The 18,159-nt window shown below is 60.4% G+C and overlaps 1 protein-coding gene across 2 annotated transcripts; it reads left to right on the top strand.

The window, feature by feature from the left end:
- The first annotated feature begins 12,108 nt into the window (after positions 1 to 12,108).
- Positions 12,109 to 16,947, top strand: TMEM92 (transmembrane protein 92). Of its 2 annotated transcripts, none has more exons than XM_025859373.2 (5): positions 12,109 to 12,241; positions 14,876 to 14,901; positions 15,719 to 15,793; positions 15,941 to 16,136; positions 16,365 to 16,947. In XM_025859373.2, the coding sequence occupies exons 1-5, from the start codon at positions 12,173 to 12,175 to the stop codon at positions 16,479 to 16,481; spliced, it is 483 nt and encodes a 160-aa protein (XP_025715158.1). In that variant the 5' UTR covers positions 12,109 to 12,172; the 3' UTR covers positions 16,482 to 16,947. The 2 variants fall into 2 exon arrangements, with proteins under 2 accessions (XP_025715158.1, XP_073739806.1); XM_073883705.1 differs by lacking the exon at positions 12,109 to 12,241 and adding an exon at positions 14,636 to 14,796.
- Positions 16,948 to 18,159: the final 1,212 nt, after the last annotated feature.

The following is an 18,159-nucleotide window of genomic DNA, read 5'->3' as shown; positions in this document are numbered from 1 at the left end:
TGAAAAGTGATCGGAATGGAGGAGAGACGGTCCCTAGGAGGCTGCCAGCAGAGGGCCAGGTGGGAGGTGACAGCGGCCAGGCCCAGGCCGGTGGCGGCAAGGTGGAAGGAGGAAGCCAGACTGATGGAGATTTAGGAGACATAAGTCACAGGACTTGGTGACAGATGGGCAGAGGGATAAGGGCTGGCTCCTGGCTTTCTGGTTTGAACATCTGGCTGGGCGGTTTTCTGCCCAACGCGGGGACTTGGATACACCTGCACAGCATCCAAGTGGGGCTGCCCACCAGGCAGGCTGGAGGCGTGAAGGGCCCCTGGAGAGTGCAGAGAGGAGGCCAGGCCCAAGCCCAAGGGAAGAGAGAGAAGACGGAGTCTGCTGAGGAGCTGGAGAAGGAGTAGCCAGAGAGGGAGGCGGGAAACCAGGAGAGGAGAGGCCCCCAAAGTCCCGAAAGGAGGAGGTCTTCTTAAAGGCCAACAATGTCGACGGCCACAGAGGTAAAGCAGGCTGAAGCCCAAGAAGGGACACGTGGTCTAGGGACCAAGAAGCTTTTGCCGTTTTCAGAGCCTTGGCCATGCCTTCTCCCTGACCCCAGCCTCCCCAACTCTCTGTTTCCAGACCCCCCATCCTCTCCGTCACCCAGCCTTACCCCACCCTTCAGTGCCCCTCACTCTCCCCCAGGTGCCCTCTTCCACCTCACTCCTTCTCTCTGACCCGAGGCTCCACATCTTTCTAAGAGGAACTCCATGCCCCTCCTTCCCCACTTGGGTCATGGCTGCCATCCCTGGTTCCTGAAATCACCCACCACCACCACCACCAATAGTAACAGTATACACCATCACGTACACCTCTCACCAGAGAATCACCCAGATCCAGAAGCTGGGCCGGAGGGGAGCACACACCCCACCTCTGGCCTCCTGGGTGTCCTAGATTAAATCCTGGTGGGCTGCCAGGCTCCAGGACAGCTCCAGGCCAGCCTGGCCCCCAGGGACGTCTGGCCTAAAGGAGAGAGAAGGGATAACCCCAGCGGGCCCATGCAGATTGAGAGGTGAGGCGCAGAGCACAAGCTGTGGGGGTTTGGATCCAGCGGAGGAACCCTAGCAGACTTCACAGAAAAGGTGACTGACTCTGCCCGGGTCCTGAAAGGACTAGCATGATTTGATCAAGTGGCCATGGCAGCCAAAGGAACCACAGGAGGAGGGGGAGGCTGAGAAAGGGCGCGCACGTGGAAAGGGGCCCACGTTTGCACGGCAGCCCGTAGCTCAGGGTGACTGCTGGCCCCAAAGAGGGGGCAGGAGGCTGCGAGGTGAAGGGGCCAGAGCACAGGGGTGCGGGGTACCAAGGGAGACCTCCGACCGTGTCCACCGCTGCCTCTTGACCTGGGGCTCTCTGAACTGGCGCTGTCTCCCTTCTCACCCATCCCTCCGTCCATTCGGGAAATAGTTGTTGTGCTCCTACGCGGTGCCAGGCAAGTACTGAAGACCCTGGGAGGGCCAGAATAAAGTCCCCGCCATCCCAGAGTTTAAGTTCCAGGACGAGACCCAGACTCTAAAGCCATAAACAAATACAGACTAAAAATGAAGATCATGATAGGGGCTGCAAAGACAATAATGACCAGCCACTGAGAGTTGAGCCTGTGACCCAGGGCTCCGTGCGGGCAGAGCCTGTGTCTCCTCCATCACCTCGGGAGCCCCGCACCCCTGAGGAAGGACAGAGAAGGGAGGATCAGGGAGCAGGAGCTGAGCCGGCAGAGAGCCGGCAGAGAGCCTCCGGGGAACGACTGCTCCCCCAGCCCCACGATCCCCCAGCAGGGCCCTCTCCGGCAGGCAGCACTCACGTGCTAGCTGCTGCCATCACCCCTTCCTTCTTCCTTCAGCTGCCCTGAGCTAGGTGCCTGGTGGCTCGAGGAGGTCTGAGACCCATGAGCCCGAGCCCTGGCTAGCAGGTGCAGGGGGTCCAGGGAGGGCTCTGCAGGCGGACCCAGGATCCGAGGGTGGCGGCAATCTTGGAAAAGGGCCCCCGTTCCCAGACAGGCCTGAGGGGGAAGGCTTCTCTCCCCACCTCCCCTCTAAGCCCCCACCCCATTAAACCCTTAAATTAACCTCAGCCCCACCCAAGCTGGAGAGAGTGCCCCAAAATAAATCTTAAATTACATGCTGCCTGGGGGCAACCACAACTCTCCTTCTTCACTCTCCAGCAAGTAGATCCACCCTGCCCAATGCTGGGGAGCCTCCCCCCAAAATGGCTATTTATACAGCTCCCTTCTTTGCTGTCTGGCCCTGCTGTCCTTGGGTGGGTGAGGCCCAAGCAGGCTACACAGCTCTCCCAGGAGGTTGAAGTGGGTGGGGAAGGCTGTGAGACTCCCCAGGGTCTCACGGGGCATGGGGATATCATTCATAGTCCCTGTCAGGATACTTTGGGGGTGCTGCTAACAATTACACCCAGGCAAGGACATAGATCTGGATCTTGGGCACACTGGGCATCTGGTCACCCAGGAATGGGGCCTAGACTACACTCTCCCCGAATGCGGGTTTCTCAGGAATGAGAGAGAGAGAAAGAGAGAGAGAGAGAGAGAGGTGCCTTCACCGTCTGGTTGCCAAATGAGCAGTTCTGAAGATGGGCAGCCCCTTCCCCCACCCCAAACTGGCAAGGGCAAGACTGCTATGGCTCCAAGGACCCCAAGCACAGGGGGATCCCGTGGGGGGGGGGCTGGGCAAAGAAAGTGGGAAGCTGGACATGGTTATTTTGAGACCACAGGGCCAGGCCAAGGACCTCCCTGAAAAAGCCACCTTCCATTCTGGGAACCCAGCTCCGGACTGGAGCTGCTCCCCTCAAGGAGCACAGAGAAGGGAGGGGAGGGAAAAGGCAAGAGAAAAGGACCTCGAGAAGAAAGTGGGAGATAGAGAGAGATGTGCACACGCAGAGGAACAGAAGGAAGGAAAGACACAGACCCAGAAACACCGAGGTGCGTGACAACACGGAGGCTGGGAGGACAGGGCGGGCCCCGGGAGCACCCGGCCTCTACTGCATGGCCCCTGTGGGCCTGGACGCCTGGCCCCTGCCCCCTGGGCCCCACTGCCCTGCTCTCCAGGAGGGTGGGTGAAGGGCCTCCAAGCTGCCCCAGGAGGGAGACTCTCCTGCTGCTCCTCCCTGCCCCACCCCTGCCCGGGGGCCCCCTCCCCTCCCCTCCATCCCCACTGCCTGCCCCTCAAAGGGCTTCCTGGGGGCGGAGGCTTCTCCTGCCTCTCCATTGCCCTGCAGGTGGGGGCAGCAGTGAGTTCCGAAGGTGGGACAGCTACAGAAGTGCCCCCTCTCACCCTTAGCCTCAGCCCCAGAGGAGGGGAGGGGATGGGTGCTGAATGAGGGGGCTGAGGGGGGTAAAGAAGTGGGGAGGCCAGGAGAACCCGCCCCAGAGGAGCTGGCTTGCAGGCCTGAGTCCCAGGAGGAGTGAGATGGCCCCGGGGATCGGGCGGTGGGTATGGTATGGCTGTGTCTGGAGGATCAGGTACACACCCAAGTTCACACCTCACGCCTGTGATTTAGGGGACAGGGCTCGCCCACGGACTGAGAAGAGAGCAAACAGGACAGCATAAAAGGAGCGGGCCGGGGGGCCACCCCTGAGGGGATATTTGCACTCACAAATAAAGTGGGTGCCAAGAACTGTGCTGAGATCCTAGAGGAGCCGGTAGGCGAGGGAGGGGGCTGGGAATAGAAGAGTCCACCAATGCTGCCTGCGAGGGGTGAGGACTCCCGCAGCGTGGTGGGTGCCGGTTACTACAGCCACCCCCCCCCACCCGCCTTATAGGGGCTAACATGTCGTCTCGCTATTAAACTTGATTAGCCGGCCGCTCACCAGGCCCCCTTAACACCTACCCGCCCAGAGCACCCTGTTTACAGGGCCTGGGGCATCGGACCTGCCGTTCAGCTGGAGGAGGCAACCCAACCCTCAGCAGAGCCTGGAGCGGAGAGGCAGTGCCCAGACACTTAAGTGCCCTGTTTACCCTGGCATGGGCAGCTGACACAGGTGGGGCTCTCCAGGCAGTGGCCAGAGGCACGGCCAGCGACCCACCTGGAGGCCAGAAAGGAGGCCAGCTCTGCGGAGCTGGGGAGGGGGGTGCAGGGAGGCACATCAGCACAGCGGCAAATCTGGGGCGCTAGCCCCCCCAAAGCTCAGCAGCTGCTCAGCGCTGCAAGAGATGGTCTCACTGGCCAGGGGGAGGGCCAGGGAGTGGGGAGGCCGGAGGAGGTGGAGGAAGCCCCAGGACTCTGGAGCCCTGCTCCAGTGTGCCTGGGCGCCTCTTGACTCCCCAGCTCCGAGGGACTGACCCACCACACCCAAAGGCACGTGGAGCTTCACTTAAGCACACACCGTCCCAGTCCCCCGCCCTGCCAGTCACCACACAGATACCGGCTCCACATTCTCTCTCCATCACACAGACCATAGAAACCTGGCCCCATAGCCCACCGCACCCGGCATGCACAGGATCTTCTAATACTCAGCTCACAAATACAGCTTACGGGTGTCAGACGCGTGATGCTCACCCCGATACCCCCTACCCCTCATAGAACCTACACTCCAGCAGTGAGGTCACACACACACACACCTCCTCCCAGCACCACACCCCCAGATGAGCCAAGAGGGGTCTAACATTTCAGTCCTGAGCTTCTCCCTGCCTCTCCCCCATCTCTCTCCTTCCCCCCACCTCCTCTACCCACCCCCTCCCTACTGACTGCCCACCCCCGCCCTTCTGCCTCTGTCTCTGGGTCTCTGGGCGACCTCCTAGCTGGAGGTCTCTCCTCTCGCCATCTGCACACAGGTTGCACACCAGGCAGCTCCAGAGCCGGGTCTGGGGGCTCCAGAGGAAGGGGAGCAGGAACTGGCAGTTGCTGGGGGGGCCTCACTGCCCCCTGCTTGTCATGCCCACCCCCACCGCATGGACCGCCCACCCCTCCCCATTCCGGGCTGAGTCATCTCCACATCTGGAGCCTCAGCACATCTGGAAGCGCTGAAGCCTGTGCAGCCAGCTCCACGCGGACACCCCTCCCCCAAACTGCATTTCACTCCCACCCCTCACAGAAGCTGGGGTCCAGCCCCCCCCATCCTCACCTGGGCCGGGCCTGATCACCTAGCAGGCAGGCAAGACCCCCCAGTGCCAGTCTCTGCAACGGGGACATGCACTGACCACCGGCTCTCTCCCAGGCGGCAGGCCCCTCGGCCCCTTGGTGCCCACCACACTGGGCAGGCAGGGCGGCGCTGGCCTTGGGGGAGGCCAGGCCCCAGCCTGGGGGAGGCAGGCGAGCCGGGCAGTGAGGAGGCAGTGGTTTGGCCCAGCAGGCAGAGGGAGTTTATCCTGGCTTGGGGCCCTGAAGCCAAACATCCTTCGCTAACCTCGCAGACACATCAAAGCCGGCCAGGAAGGGGCCCTTCAGTAGAGGAAACCTGCAGTCCTGGCGGCCTGACAGCCTGGCTCCGGGCATAGGACCACCCTGTCCCACTCAGCAGCCCAGGCTCAGCTGGGCCACAGCCGGCCCGGAGCCCCGGGGCCGAGGAGGACGACGCTCCTACCCCCCTCTCCGCCTCCCCCAGTGCTGCAGACAGGCTGGGCATTGGCCCTGGGGAGGGGGGCACCACGGGCACCCGGGCTTAGCGTTGGCCCCTAGAACCGGGCTCCCTCCCAAACTTGCCCCTTCGCACCCAGCAGTCGGCACCAGCCACCAGGCTCCTGGGGTGCCACAGCCTGGAGGAGGCGGGCGGCCTCCACTGTTGGGGCCCTGACTTCATCCCCCAGGCTCCCCTGTTCAGGGAAGGGACCTCTCCGTGTGGATGAGAGAGGATGGAGAGGGCAGGGGCCTTCGGCGTTGGGAGAAGAAGGGAAATAGCCGCCCAAGAGAAGTGGGAAGGCGAGAACTGGGCTGCAAGCCATGGGGCCTCTCTCCAGGGATGGCAGGGGCCGCAGGCGGAAGAGGGGCTGGGAGGCGCTAACAAGGGAGGGAGGAGGTGCTAACAGGGCCACTGGGGTGAGGGGGATCCTGGAGGCCACCCCGGAATGGCTGGCCTGGTGATAAGGCAGGGAGGGGGGCTACCACATCAGCAGGGGAGGCGGGGAGGTGTGCATACACGCGTGCACGTGCATGTTGTACACATAGGCAGACCCACTGCACGCGCCCACACATGGGTGCGCTCACACCACTGGGGCCAAGTCTGTCCTGGGCCGGGGGCCAGATGATGTGGCTCCTGAGAGGAACTATGGTTTGCGGAAGAATGTGGTCTCTGCCCACCCCGCTTCTCCCGCCCCTCTGCTCGCCCTCATTCTTTGCCTGACCCCCGGGTCCTTAAGAAGTGATCCACTTCAGGGGTGTCTCAAGCTGTGCCTTCTCTGCACTTCAGCCTGAGCCCCCAGACCCGTGAGAGGCTCTCCCGACAATCCGCCCAGCCTGCAGAGGGGCTCCTCTTTCCCCTGGCCGCCGGAACTCCCAGCTTCTTTGGGACTGGGAAGTTCCTCTGAAGTCTGACTACAATCCCCCGTAACATCTGGATCTGACACAAAGGCACCCACAAACGGGGTGCAGGAGGGTCCTCTTTCAAGGGGTCAACTAGAGCAGAGCTAGAAAGTAGGAGATACTAGGGGATTCCCAACCTCTTTTTTTCCCTCTGGCTACAGTCAACACAAGGCTGGGGGTGGGAGTGGGGCTGCCGAGAAGGGGAGGGGCAGGGAAGCCTTGGGGAGAAGGAGCCCCAGAGAGAGGGGACCAGGGCTGGCAGGGGGTGGGGGGCTGGGGGGTGGTGTCTCAAGACCTTCAGCCTGGTCTGGCCTCAGCCCCTCCCACCTGGGTCTCAGCGGCTCTGCTCCAGCTGCCAGCCCGCTAGATCACCCTCTCCCCCCCAGCCCCCCACCCCTGCCCCGACTCTCTCCCCACCTCTTGGAGGTGTTTCTCTCTCTCTCCATCCCTGGCTGTGCCCCGGAAACCTACACTTTGGAAGGATAATGGCTCCCAAATGCCGTTTTTGTCTTCGCTAAGCCTCTGGGAAGGTGAGTGTTAGTGGAGCTCCTCCAGCCGCTCATTAGGATAATAAGCTCCCTGCAGCGTTAACTGTCAGGTGGCCCGCCTCCCTCCACCCTCCTGACCCACAGGTTGGTGGCTCAGATTTGGGATCAACTCTAGAAGTCACCTCCCCACTCTGTGCCCATCACCCCGAGAATGAGCGAGGGACTGGTGGACTTCAGTTTCCAAAGCAATGCTGGGAAGGAGGCTCAAATCCTGGTCCCAGGGCCAGGAATTCCTGTTGGCAACCCAACGTGCCATCCTGCCTCCTCCTGGAAGGTGGACAGTGAGCCAAGCATTCCTTGCAGCTCGCCCCGTAGGAGTTGCTCGATCCCTAGGGAGACATCTTACTCACTTAGAGGGTATGTGTCCACTTGAGCGGGGGCGGGAAGCAGAAGAGATGGATTCCCCCAAAACACACAGCCGGTGGAGATGAGAGGCCCAGTGAGCCTGGGACAACCCCCTCCCCGAAATGAGAGCCCCCCCACCAAGGATTTTGAGAATTCATTCCTTATCCCCTCAGAGAAATCTGGCCCCTGAACCTGGGAGGCCCCCAACCAGTTTCAATTCAGTGACAACAGAGTCAGTGTTTACTTGGAACAAAGCGTCATGGGGAAATGAAAGATGAATCAGAACTGGGCCAGCCCCCTCAGCCTGGTGGGAACACTAGAACATGTATACACATCTTCTAGGGAGAATGGCCCAGGGCCAGCCGAGAGGCCCAGAGGAAAGGCCTGGGTGTGAAGATCTGAATCCTGGAAGGCTTTCTGGAGGAGATGGTGTTTGAGCTGAGCCTTGAAGAATGTGTGAGAATGTCTTAGGTTTCAGGGAGGGGCCTGGGGGCAGGCATTCTAGGTGGGGACAACTGCCCACGCAGGGGAAGAAGGGCGAGCAGTGGGCCGCAGGGGGCTGCTGGGTGGCTGGCAGGACACAGAGAGCACCCACTGCAAGGCAGGTGGGGGAGCCACTGTGCATGAAGGCGGTGACAGGGGAGACACCCGTGACAAGCACAGGCGTAGCCCGCCTGGGCTCTGAGCCCGAGGGAGAGGTGGGCACCCACCAGGAAGCCAACCGAGGCAGGGCTCAGCCGGCAGTGGGAGAGCAGAAGCGGGGGACAGACCGGGAACCGAGAGAATCGCTCAAATCTCTGGTCCCAGCACCACGGCCACAATCGGTCCCCTGTGGCTCTCTAGGAAGAGTGGTCAACGACACCAGGTCACTCTCTGAGGCAGGTCACTGGCCCTGCCCTCTCTTACCTGGCTCTTGGGTGGGGCCCAGACTCACTTCATGCACAGCAGAGGGGGCTGCGCTGCAGTGGCCTATCCAGAGAGAGGGTCTCAGATGGAAGCAAGGCCCTTCACTCCTGCGCACCTCGCTCAGCCTCAACGTGAAATGGAGAGAAGGAGCTTTGGGCCCCTTTCCTCTGCTGGGAGTTAAACATTTATTGCTTGTTATGATTAAGCTAACATGTATTTACCATCACTGCATGCCAACACTGGGCAGTTTATGTCATCCTCACGATGACCCCCTGTGACAAAGGACGTGGTGTTCTCCACCCCCAACCCCCTCCACAGAGAGTCTAAGAGGCAGAGAGAGGGTGGGTTTCTTGACTAAGATCACACAGCGCACCGCAGTAAGGGACACGCTTAGCCAACACAACACTGTCCCTCCCTGTAGGCAGAGCGGGGCTGGAGCAGAACAGCATTCCTCGGACTTTGAAAAGAAAGATCCAGCCCCACAGCCATAAGTCATCATGGATATCAGTGTCCACCACAGTACAGGGGAGGGGCTGAGAGGCACAGAACTCGGCCTGGCTCTTCCGCTCACTCAGGACTGGGCAAGACCTCCCACCCCAACCCCCTGTGAGGAGTCCCTCCCTCCACCGCAGCAACCAGGCAGCTTTCTCCTCCAAGGCTGCCTGTGGGTGTGGGGTCTTGAGGCCTGCATGGCTCTGGTCCTGACTCAGCGCCAGCGTCCCCTGTGACTTGGCCTTCCCACCCCTCCAGGCCCCACTTGGCTTCTCTGAGAAGGGAGAAGTGGACCAGCTGACCTCCAGGACCCCTGCAGCTGGGCCCTCGTAGGATGCAGACAATCGGCTCGTTCTTCGTTCTTCAGTGACTGGGCGAACGGGGAGGCAGCTAGCGAGTATGAAGACATTCCGACTTCGCTGCTCTTGGGAAACCCCAGATGGAATTTGGCGCGGAATCTAGAGGGACCCACGGACTGCCTGAGGCCTCCGGGCCTCCCCTCCCGCGTGCCTAAGCACACACGTACGCGCATACACACACTTCCTTCCTGTGGCCGGATTGTCAAACAGAAGATGGTGTCCCTGTGCAGGAACTCCCTGCCTCCTGACAAGAATGTCCCCTGTCTCCTCGGCCTGGGGCCCCATTGTGCCCCCCACCCCGACCTCACCCATCAAGAATGCTGGGGCCCTGGGAGCCACGATGGATGTTGACAGTGAGGTTTGGTGTTCTTGGGCTGACTGAGCTGGGACCACCCAACTCCGGGTCCTTCACCCTGTCCCCAACTGCAGGAAGGTGCAGAGAAAGGCAGGTTGGTGTCATGAAAAAAAAACAACTGGGGACCAAGAGGCAGGTGCCAGGGGCCCTCTGGACTCTGCCCCATGAGCCTCCCTCTCCCACTGGGGAGATGTGGGAGAGGGCATGGAGTAGCTGTTCTCAAATGTCTGCGTCTATGACATTTTTAGGAACATAGGTAGGGTTGCCAGGTTTAACAAATAAAAATACATGACACCTAGTTACATTTGAATTCCAGATAAGCAACACATAAATTTTAGTATAAGTATGTTCCAAATATTGCATGGGAATATTTAGTATATTCATACTAAAACATTATTCAGTTTATCTGAAACTCCAGGCTAACTGGGCATCCTGTATTTTGTCTGGCAACGGACAACAGATCTGTGTCAGGTGGGTGCCAGAGAGCCCGAGGGGAGTAAGGCCAGCCTCCTGCCCTCCGCCTGCCCCTCCTCAGGGCCCTGGCACCTGCCTGGTCCCTTGACCTTGTCAGTCCTCCCAAGCTTTCCACGTCCACCCCTCAAACTCCTCCATCCCCTTCCCAGCTCTGTCATTTCACTCCCCAAGATACCCTCTGCCCTTAAGCTCACCCATCTTCCTCTCCCCTAAAGGCCACGCCTCTGTAGGACTGCAGGTCTGCTCAGGGTGGCAGGGGATCCCAGCCATGGGTGTTGGTGCGACAGGGCAGGGGCAGGAGGGATGCCCAAGTCAGCAGCAGCCTCACCAAGGAGACAGCAGTGTGGGTGTTGCTGGGAGAAGTTTCCAGCACTCTCTGTTTTAGGACCCCCTTGGGAGAAGGGCCAGCTGGGGCCAGAGCCAGCTGCTTGGGCAGGAGGGAAGAGATGCCCATGACCTCCTCCAAACTCAGAGTCACCAGGAACTGGACATAGAGGCCATTTTGTGCAGCCAGACACTGATTTCACTTGGATCAGAAGAATGGAAGATTCTGTCCTTAGGGGCAAAAAAAGGGCCAACAGATAATGAGAAACAGAGACCAGGAAAGAGGGACAGAGAGAGACCAGGGAGTCGGTGAGAAATACAGTCAGGGAGACACAGGACCAAATCAGAGACAAAGGAAACAGAAACACAGAGAGAGAAACAGACTCCAAGGGAGACAGTGATTCACAACAGAGAAGGGAAAACAAGCAAACACGCAGATGGAGAGGAACCGCGTGGACACAGCGATGGGGAGAACAAACAGGAGGACGGACCGGGAGGAATGGGGAGAGACAAGGAGAGGTTACACAAGCCAGAGACGAAGACAGAGATAAACAGAAAGCGGTGAGAGAAAAAGAAAAGACAGCCAGAGGAGGAAGTCTGTCCATCCCTACTAAGTCGGGGATCTTTTTCAGTGGCAAAGTCAGATTTGAGACGCGGCAAGAGACGCCTAACCAGCTGGTTGCTGAGCCTCTCCGGGAGCCCTCCTCCCCCGTCTCCCCGGGCCGGGAGCAGCACCCCCACCCACCATCTCCCCTGCGTCCCCTCCCCAGGGGTCCGGGCTCCATCTCTCCAGCCCCGGCACGGGGCCCACACGTCTCCTCTGTGTTTGGGCATCTGGCTCTCGCCCGGCGCCTATGGCCCCCCCGAGGCGGCCTTCCACCCCGCGCACCAGCCAGCTGCCCCCGCGCCCGCGAGCCGGAGCGCGGTGAGACCCGGCCCCAGGTCCCATCGGCGCGCCGCCCGGCTCCGTGGGAATCCGGCGTTGGGCGATGCTGCCACCTGCCGGCCGGACCCGAGAAGCACAGCGCGCCTGGAGGGCTGGGGCGCGGCCGCCGAGGGTCGGAATCCGGCCCTCCCAGCTGGGACCGCCTCCGCGGGGTCTTTCCAGGAATCCGGATGGGCCTGCTCGGCGGCTCCCCTGCTCGCCTAGCTTCCGCTTTTCCCCCAGCTGCCGAGCCAGGGGGCAAGTCTCTGAACCCTGGGCCTTAATTTCCCCTAGAGTCAAATGGAGGCAGTGTACCAACACATCCTCCCAGGATTGCAGGGGACCCTCGGGGGACACGGATGTACTAATGCTGTGCTCCTGAAATCAACCAGGTCGCCGGTCCCTCTCTTCTTGGCCAAAAAAAAAAAAAAAAAGGGGGGCCCCCCCCCCCGCCGCCACCCACCGTACAATGCCCTCAATCCACTCCCGGGCCTCCGCCTCCCTCTCCCTCAACCACTGTCCCCCGCAAGCCCAGATGGGAAGGGGCTTGCAATGGGCGGCTCGCTCTGCCCGCATCCTTTCCCTCAGCGCCCCCCCACCCCATCCCCGGCCCGGCGCAGCACTGCCCCTCTCAAGCCCGGGGCCACCTAAGGGTGGAGGAGCGGGGACGGGCAAGGAGTAGCTCTAGACCCGACCCCACATTTTTTTTTTTTTTTACCAGTTAATCTCTTCTACCTCCCAACTCCCTTGACCCAACCCCGATCTTTTCCCCTCTCCTCCCCTCTCCTCCCCACCCCCTTCCTGCCCCAAGTCCAGCCCTTCGCGGGTGCATAAGCTCCGCCCCCATCCCGAGGCGGGGCCCCATAGGTGGAGAGACGTGGGAGAGGTCGCGGCCCCGCCTCTCCCCTCCTCCCCCTACACACGGAAGCTCCTTGGCCCCCGTGCCAGGATGTCCGACACCTGGGTCCCCGGCCTCATACCCACCTTGCTGCTCGGCCTGCTGGCCGGCCCCCAACAGGTGAGCGCTTGGGAGGTAAAGCTATAGAACTTTCAGGGCCCTACCCTTGTGGGTCAGGGGCCTACTACTGGAGCTCGGTCACCACCTTCCATTGTCAGGATTTCCTCGTGACCGTACGCAATTAGCGACTTCCTTTCTCTTTTTGCCGGGGAGGTGGGGGCGGCGGAGGGAGGCCCTGAGAAGGCCTGGGTTCTTACGCCTGCGGGGGGGGTGGAACCTTGTAGGGACCCGGCCCCCGCCCACCACCCTCTGACACCTAGTGCCTCTCGGTGAGTGGGGACTTTGACCCTATTAGCCTGAGCTCGTCCTTCCCGCTTCTTCCCGCTGCGTCAGAAAGCGGGGACTAGCGGGGACTGAGGGCTGGACGCCTGGCCAGGCTGTCACCCTAACTCTGTTTCTCCAGTGCTGGGTGACCTTGGAGGAAGCACAGGCCCTCTCTGGGACTGTGTCTCAGCTTGTGCCTTAGGGGAGAGAAGGCTCCTTTCACCCCTCCTGGGAGTGGGAGTGGGATTCCAGCCTGTGCAGGATTTGATCTGGCTGCTTGACCCAAGGCTGGGTTGACCTCTGAGGTCCATGATTCTCACCGGGGCCCAGGGTTTATGCGCCCCCTCATTCCTCCCGTTCCTCCATTAAACTCTGAAAATGTTGGGGGAGATCTGTCCAGTCCTGGGATGGGAGATCATGCTGGCAACTCACATGGGCCTGGAACAGGGATTTTTCAGTTTAAGAGTGCGACATCCCGGGGCCCCTCCCCAGAACAGGGCACAGTCACACGACTGTGTTGCCTCGCGGGACTCTGCCCCCGAAGCCTTGGCGCTACTCCTCAGCCACTAGGCAAGCCAGTGGTGCCGGCACTAAGCTGAGCATCCTCTTGATTTCTCCCAGCAACGTCGGGCGGCAGGTGCTGATATGTCCCCATCTCAGCTGATATGGCAGGGTCAGTAAGCTGCGGTTCTCCATGACCCCTCGGACGCTCAATAAAACTCAGACTGAGCCACCTCTGACAAGACCACCCCCCAGGTTAAAGCGGGGGGAGAGAATTTTGGAGATCAACCCTCCCAAACAGCACAACTCAGGATTAATTTATTAAAGCTGTTCGTTTTCAGCCCTCCTTAGTTGGGGGCCTGGAGAGCGGGGAGAGACGGGGTCTGGAATCTGGAGGGGGAAGAGGGTGCCCCTGAGTGCCTGGACCCCTCGGTCTGTCCCCATCTCTGCAGGTGCCTCTATGTGCTGTGAAGCTCCCACCCTTGCCGGGCCGGCTTTTGGGAGTTGATTCCTGCTCTAGTCCCCAGGGGCCAAGGCTTGTGGCGGGGAGGCTTCCGGGTGGAGCTGAATCAGCCCACCTGTTATTGGCTGTCTTTGTAGGTTTTCTTGGCTTTACTGTTGTTAGTAGTTGAAAGGTGATTGAGTTACTTCAGGTAAAGGTATGAAGACGTGGTAGTCTTGCCAAAGCTGGCATCTTATTCTTAGGCCACCGTTGTTCGTCCCCCGAGGCTGGGGCGGAGTGACAGGTGACCTCCCATTCCCTCCCGTGTTCCCACCCCTGCATTCCCCACCCCAGACCCCTCACCCCACAGTCTGGGAGGAAATGAAACCGGGTAATCAGCGAATGCTCTTTCATTCATTCTGCCAATATTGTGGTTGGGTTTTTCACCAGTGATGACAGATAAAAATGCCTGCCTTCCTGGAGTTTACATTCTTCTGATGAGACAGACAATGAACAAGACAAAGGGAAACATACAGTATGCTAGATGTGGGTAGGAGCTGCAGAAAAGCGTGGTGAGGGGCGCTGTGGGGGAGTAGATGTCGTTCCCAGTAAGATGGGCAGAGGGAGAGGGGCGGGCGCCAGCCTTGCAGATACCTGGGGTAAGCATGTTCCAAGCGGGGCTTATACACATCATTGCTATTCATCCCGTTAAGTTCTGGACCAATACCCTAGATTCCCTGCAGAACTGGTACAGTAGAGGAAGGGAGGGAAGGAGAAGCTGGGCCCGGAGAGGAGAGTCTGGGTGGCTTCCAAGAGCAAGGAACGCCCCCATCCCACCCCAGGCAGAGATCTGAAAGATGAATGGGGATTTGCAGACCCTGAAGGATGAAGGCAGGAGGAAGAGGGCCTGCCCTTGCACGCAGGTGTAAAACAGCCAGGAGTTTTCAGGGAACTCCCAGGGGGTGCGTGTGCAAGAGGGCAAGGGGGGGCAGAGGCTGGTCGCTGGGGGTCCAGGCACCAGGGAGCCACTGAAGGGGGCCTCCAACGAATTTTTGGATGGTCAGATTTGCTGGATAGGAACTTGCCCGTGGTATGGGGAGTGATTGGGATGAGCAGGAGAGAGTTGCTGGTGTCCCTGATTGTAGGTGAGGCATGGAAGGGAGATAGACCGGAGGGGTGGTCAGAAGCGTGAGCTTACAGGTCTGGGGGTGAGCTGGTGTGCGGAGAGAAAGGAAAGCGGGGGGCGCCCGGTGTGTCAGCTGGGGCTCCGGTCACAGACCTGGAGTGAGGTGGAGAGCAGGCCCAGGGGAGGATGCCGAGCCATTGGGAACCCGCTGCACGCTCTCAGGTACCGGGGCAGCAGGTGGGTGGAGATGCCGCCCCCTGGTTTGTGACCCCCCCTAACCTCTACCTCTTTTCTTCCACAGGCTGCAGCCAAATGTGGACTCTTCTTGTAAGTCTGGGATTTGGGCTATAACGTCCAGTCTGGGGAGGAGACACCCCAAATCCTTCCCTGTCTGCCTTCATGGGGGGGGTGCAGAAAGTCACCTCCGCCTTTCTAGGGAAGAGGGTTTCCCACTCCCCCACTCCCCGCCCACTTCCTCCAGCCAAGCTGGACGGAGTCGCACTTGTGGGCGTGTCTGAAGTCTAATCCCCGCCCCTCTTTCGGCCCTCTGGGTCTCAGGCTGTCTCTCCTCCGAGGGTATCCCCCCCCCGGGGGGTGGGGCGGGCAAACCGGCTGTGGCGATCCTAATATATAAATGCCAAAAGGCCTGAGCGCAATGAGGAGGGGCTGGGGGGGGCGGTGGTCCTGAGCAGATGAACATTTCCATCAAGTCAGCCCTGCATGTTCCAGGAACACCCTCTCCTTCCCACCTCTTAGTCCACGGGCACCAGCCAGGGGCCCCTCGAGTTAGCTCCCACTGCTCCCCTCCCTGTCCATCTCCTTGGAGGGCTCTTGCAGCCGCTACGACATGCCGCCCCACACCTGCCCAGTGAAGTCGACAGGACATTCACTACACCCATTTCATAGATAAGGAGAGTGAGACCCAGAAAGGAGTGTAACTTGGCACAAGTAGTGCGATGAGCCTAGAATCCAGCTCCTGGGTCCCAGCCCCAGCTCGCCCACAGGGCCCAAGGAGGGTCCCTACACCCCACCCTGCTGGGCCGTGGCTCCTGCCCTGAGGATATGCGTGAGTTGTGGGGAGGCTGGGATCTTCTTGCCACCTTGGTACCAACAGCCCCTCTTTGCCCCCATCCCCCACCCCCAGCACCTGCCCCAAAGGATTCAAATGCTGTGGTGACGACTGCTGCCAAGAATATGAGCTATTCTCCAGTCCCCTGAGGTGAGCCCAGGGCCGGCTCGTCCGGCACGCTCCCCACTTGTCGGGGGGCACCGGGACTTGCTGCCCGAGGGGCGGTCTAGGTTGGGGTGGGAGGGGCGGTGGGGACAGCCCAGGGACTCAGGGAGATGTCGGTGGTTCCTCACCCAGGATCTTCGTCATCACCTTCCTCATCATTCTGCCCCTTTTGTGCGTCTGCTGCCTGGCTAAGCGGTTCTGTCGCAGCTGTGGAGAACAGGAGCAGGGCCCCCCAGTGGATCACCAGGGGCCCCCGGAGCCACCCTCCATTGCCCCCCCAGAGAGGGTCACGACGCCCACCTCTGAGCCCCCGCCCCCCTACAGCGAGGTGGGTGTCTCTGTCCCACTTCTTGCTCTGTTCCTTAGCCGGCCCTACCTCCCTATTGTCCAGATTTTTAGAGCGACAGGTAACAGCGAGGCCCTCCTTACACCAGGTCTCCAGACCTAGAGAGGGCTCTGCGGCCACCATCGGGTCGTCCCTCTCCAGCCAGCACTTGGGTGGTGATGGCTGGTGCCGAGCCCTGAAAAGCCTCCATGTCCCCTCTTTTCCCTGCAGATTATTCTGAAGCCTGTCCTGCCCCCCATGGAGCCACCCCCTCCCTACAGCTTCAGTCCTGAAGAATATGCTGGGGTGCACCGACAACCCAGGGGCATCGACAACCCAGCCTTCTGAGCCCCCGCCTGCCTGCAACTGCAGTGTCAGCCCCTCCTCTCCAACGCCGCCTCCATTAAGCCAGAGACTCTTGGGACCCCTGTGATGCCCCCACCCATCCTGCCATGTCTTGGGCTGTTCTTGGTTTTAACTTATTGCTTTTCCTGTCCCGGTTCCACTTCAGTTGCTCTCGTCCCGAGGGCTGGTCTGGAGGGTCAGCGTCCTCCCATCCCCACCCCATCCCACGTCAGAAGCTGCCAGGAGGGACATGTGAACACCTGAGGTGCCTGACGGTGGAATGGGCTCCTCTGAGAACCCTGTTTCTGTGGGGTATACACCTCTTGCCTGGACAGCCAGCTCCGAGATATTCTAGAGAGCACTCCTGTTCTGTGGGAGATTGGACTGCATGGGCTCCGAGGTCTACCTGAATAGAGAAGACCCCATTGTACCCCTCCACACACATGTGTCCTCACTAAATTTTAACTGATTGTCACTTGAGAGTCTGCCTCTGGCTGTGTGGGGAGGTAATGGGGGAGTGAGCCCAGGTGCTGCTGGGGCACGGGGCGGGGCGGGTGGCGGGGGTAGGTCACTGCACCCAAAATCCCACCATTGATGTGTTGATGATGAGCCCGGGCAGACGGTACATCTGTGAACCACCGTCTGGGAGAGAATCTTTGCAGATACTTTGACCCAGACTCAGGGCTCAGGGTGCTAAAGAGCCTGGACGGGGGACCGGGGATGGTGTGAGAGTGACTGTTCTTTTCTTCCCCATCCCACTCTCCCACTGCTCTGCCCAGGGGATGTGGAGCTCAGCTCCCTGCCTTTCTCACCATGGCGTTGGGAAGGGGGCAGAGGAGAGCGGTGTGGGGGAGGCTGGCCATCAAGGGGGCAGGACCTCCGGAGACCTTGATCTGCCCCACCCTGGAGTCTCCTGGAGGGAGGAGAGGAAAGGGTAAATTCTCCCTACTCTTCCAGCCCCTTCTGGTTCTGGGCACTCCCACCTGAGCTCATCTGTGGGGTTAACCCCTAAGAGGAAAGAGGCATTCACCGTTGCATCACGGGAGAGCGTCTTCGTGGGGGCATCAGTCCCATGTGGCCTGCAGCAAAGTGTGGAGCTGGGGGACTTGCGTGGGGAATGCAGAGAGACCCCCCACCATGCTGGTGTCTCGGGGCTCAGGCAGGGTTGGGCTTCTCCACCATGACCCTGCCTTTGCCCTGCTCCCCTGCAGCCCATGGATGCCACCAGCCCAGCCTTCCTCCCCAGACACGGGGCACAGCAACAACACGGGCCAAAGCTCTTGGGAAGATCAGAGGTAGGACTGGCCCTCTGTGCGGGTGTGGATGCCTCCTCCAGTGCTCTCTCAATAATACCCAGCCTTAGAGTGTCACAACCCAGGCAGGTGGCAGGGCCAGGGGCAGGGAAATGGCACAGCCAGCCCCGAAGATGCTAGGAACAGGGGCTGCCTGGCTGGGTCTGGGGACAGAGCTCCAGAGGAGCAACAGTAGTTAGGGACAATATCATGTCGGAGTTGGCAGTTAGGAGAATGAGCACAGTCACGAGAAGTTTCCCTTGAGTTTCAGGGATTGATCTAGGGGAGCAGAAGGAAGATAGGTCTGCCTTGTGCAAATGTGGCTGTCCCTAGGTAGAGAAGTCCCAGGGCTGACGCTGCCCTCGCTGGGGAAACACCCACCTGAGTGG

This window comes from Callorhinus ursinus, unplaced genomic scaffold, assembly GCF_003265705.2.
Source record: "Callorhinus ursinus isolate GAN/ISIS: 27379988/994484 unplaced genomic scaffold, GSC_fseal_2.0 scaffold52, whole genome shotgun sequence".
Taxonomy (NCBI): domain Eukaryota; kingdom Metazoa; phylum Chordata; class Mammalia; order Carnivora; family Otariidae; genus Callorhinus; species Callorhinus ursinus.
This window is presented reverse-complemented; position numbering and strand designations above follow the sequence as displayed.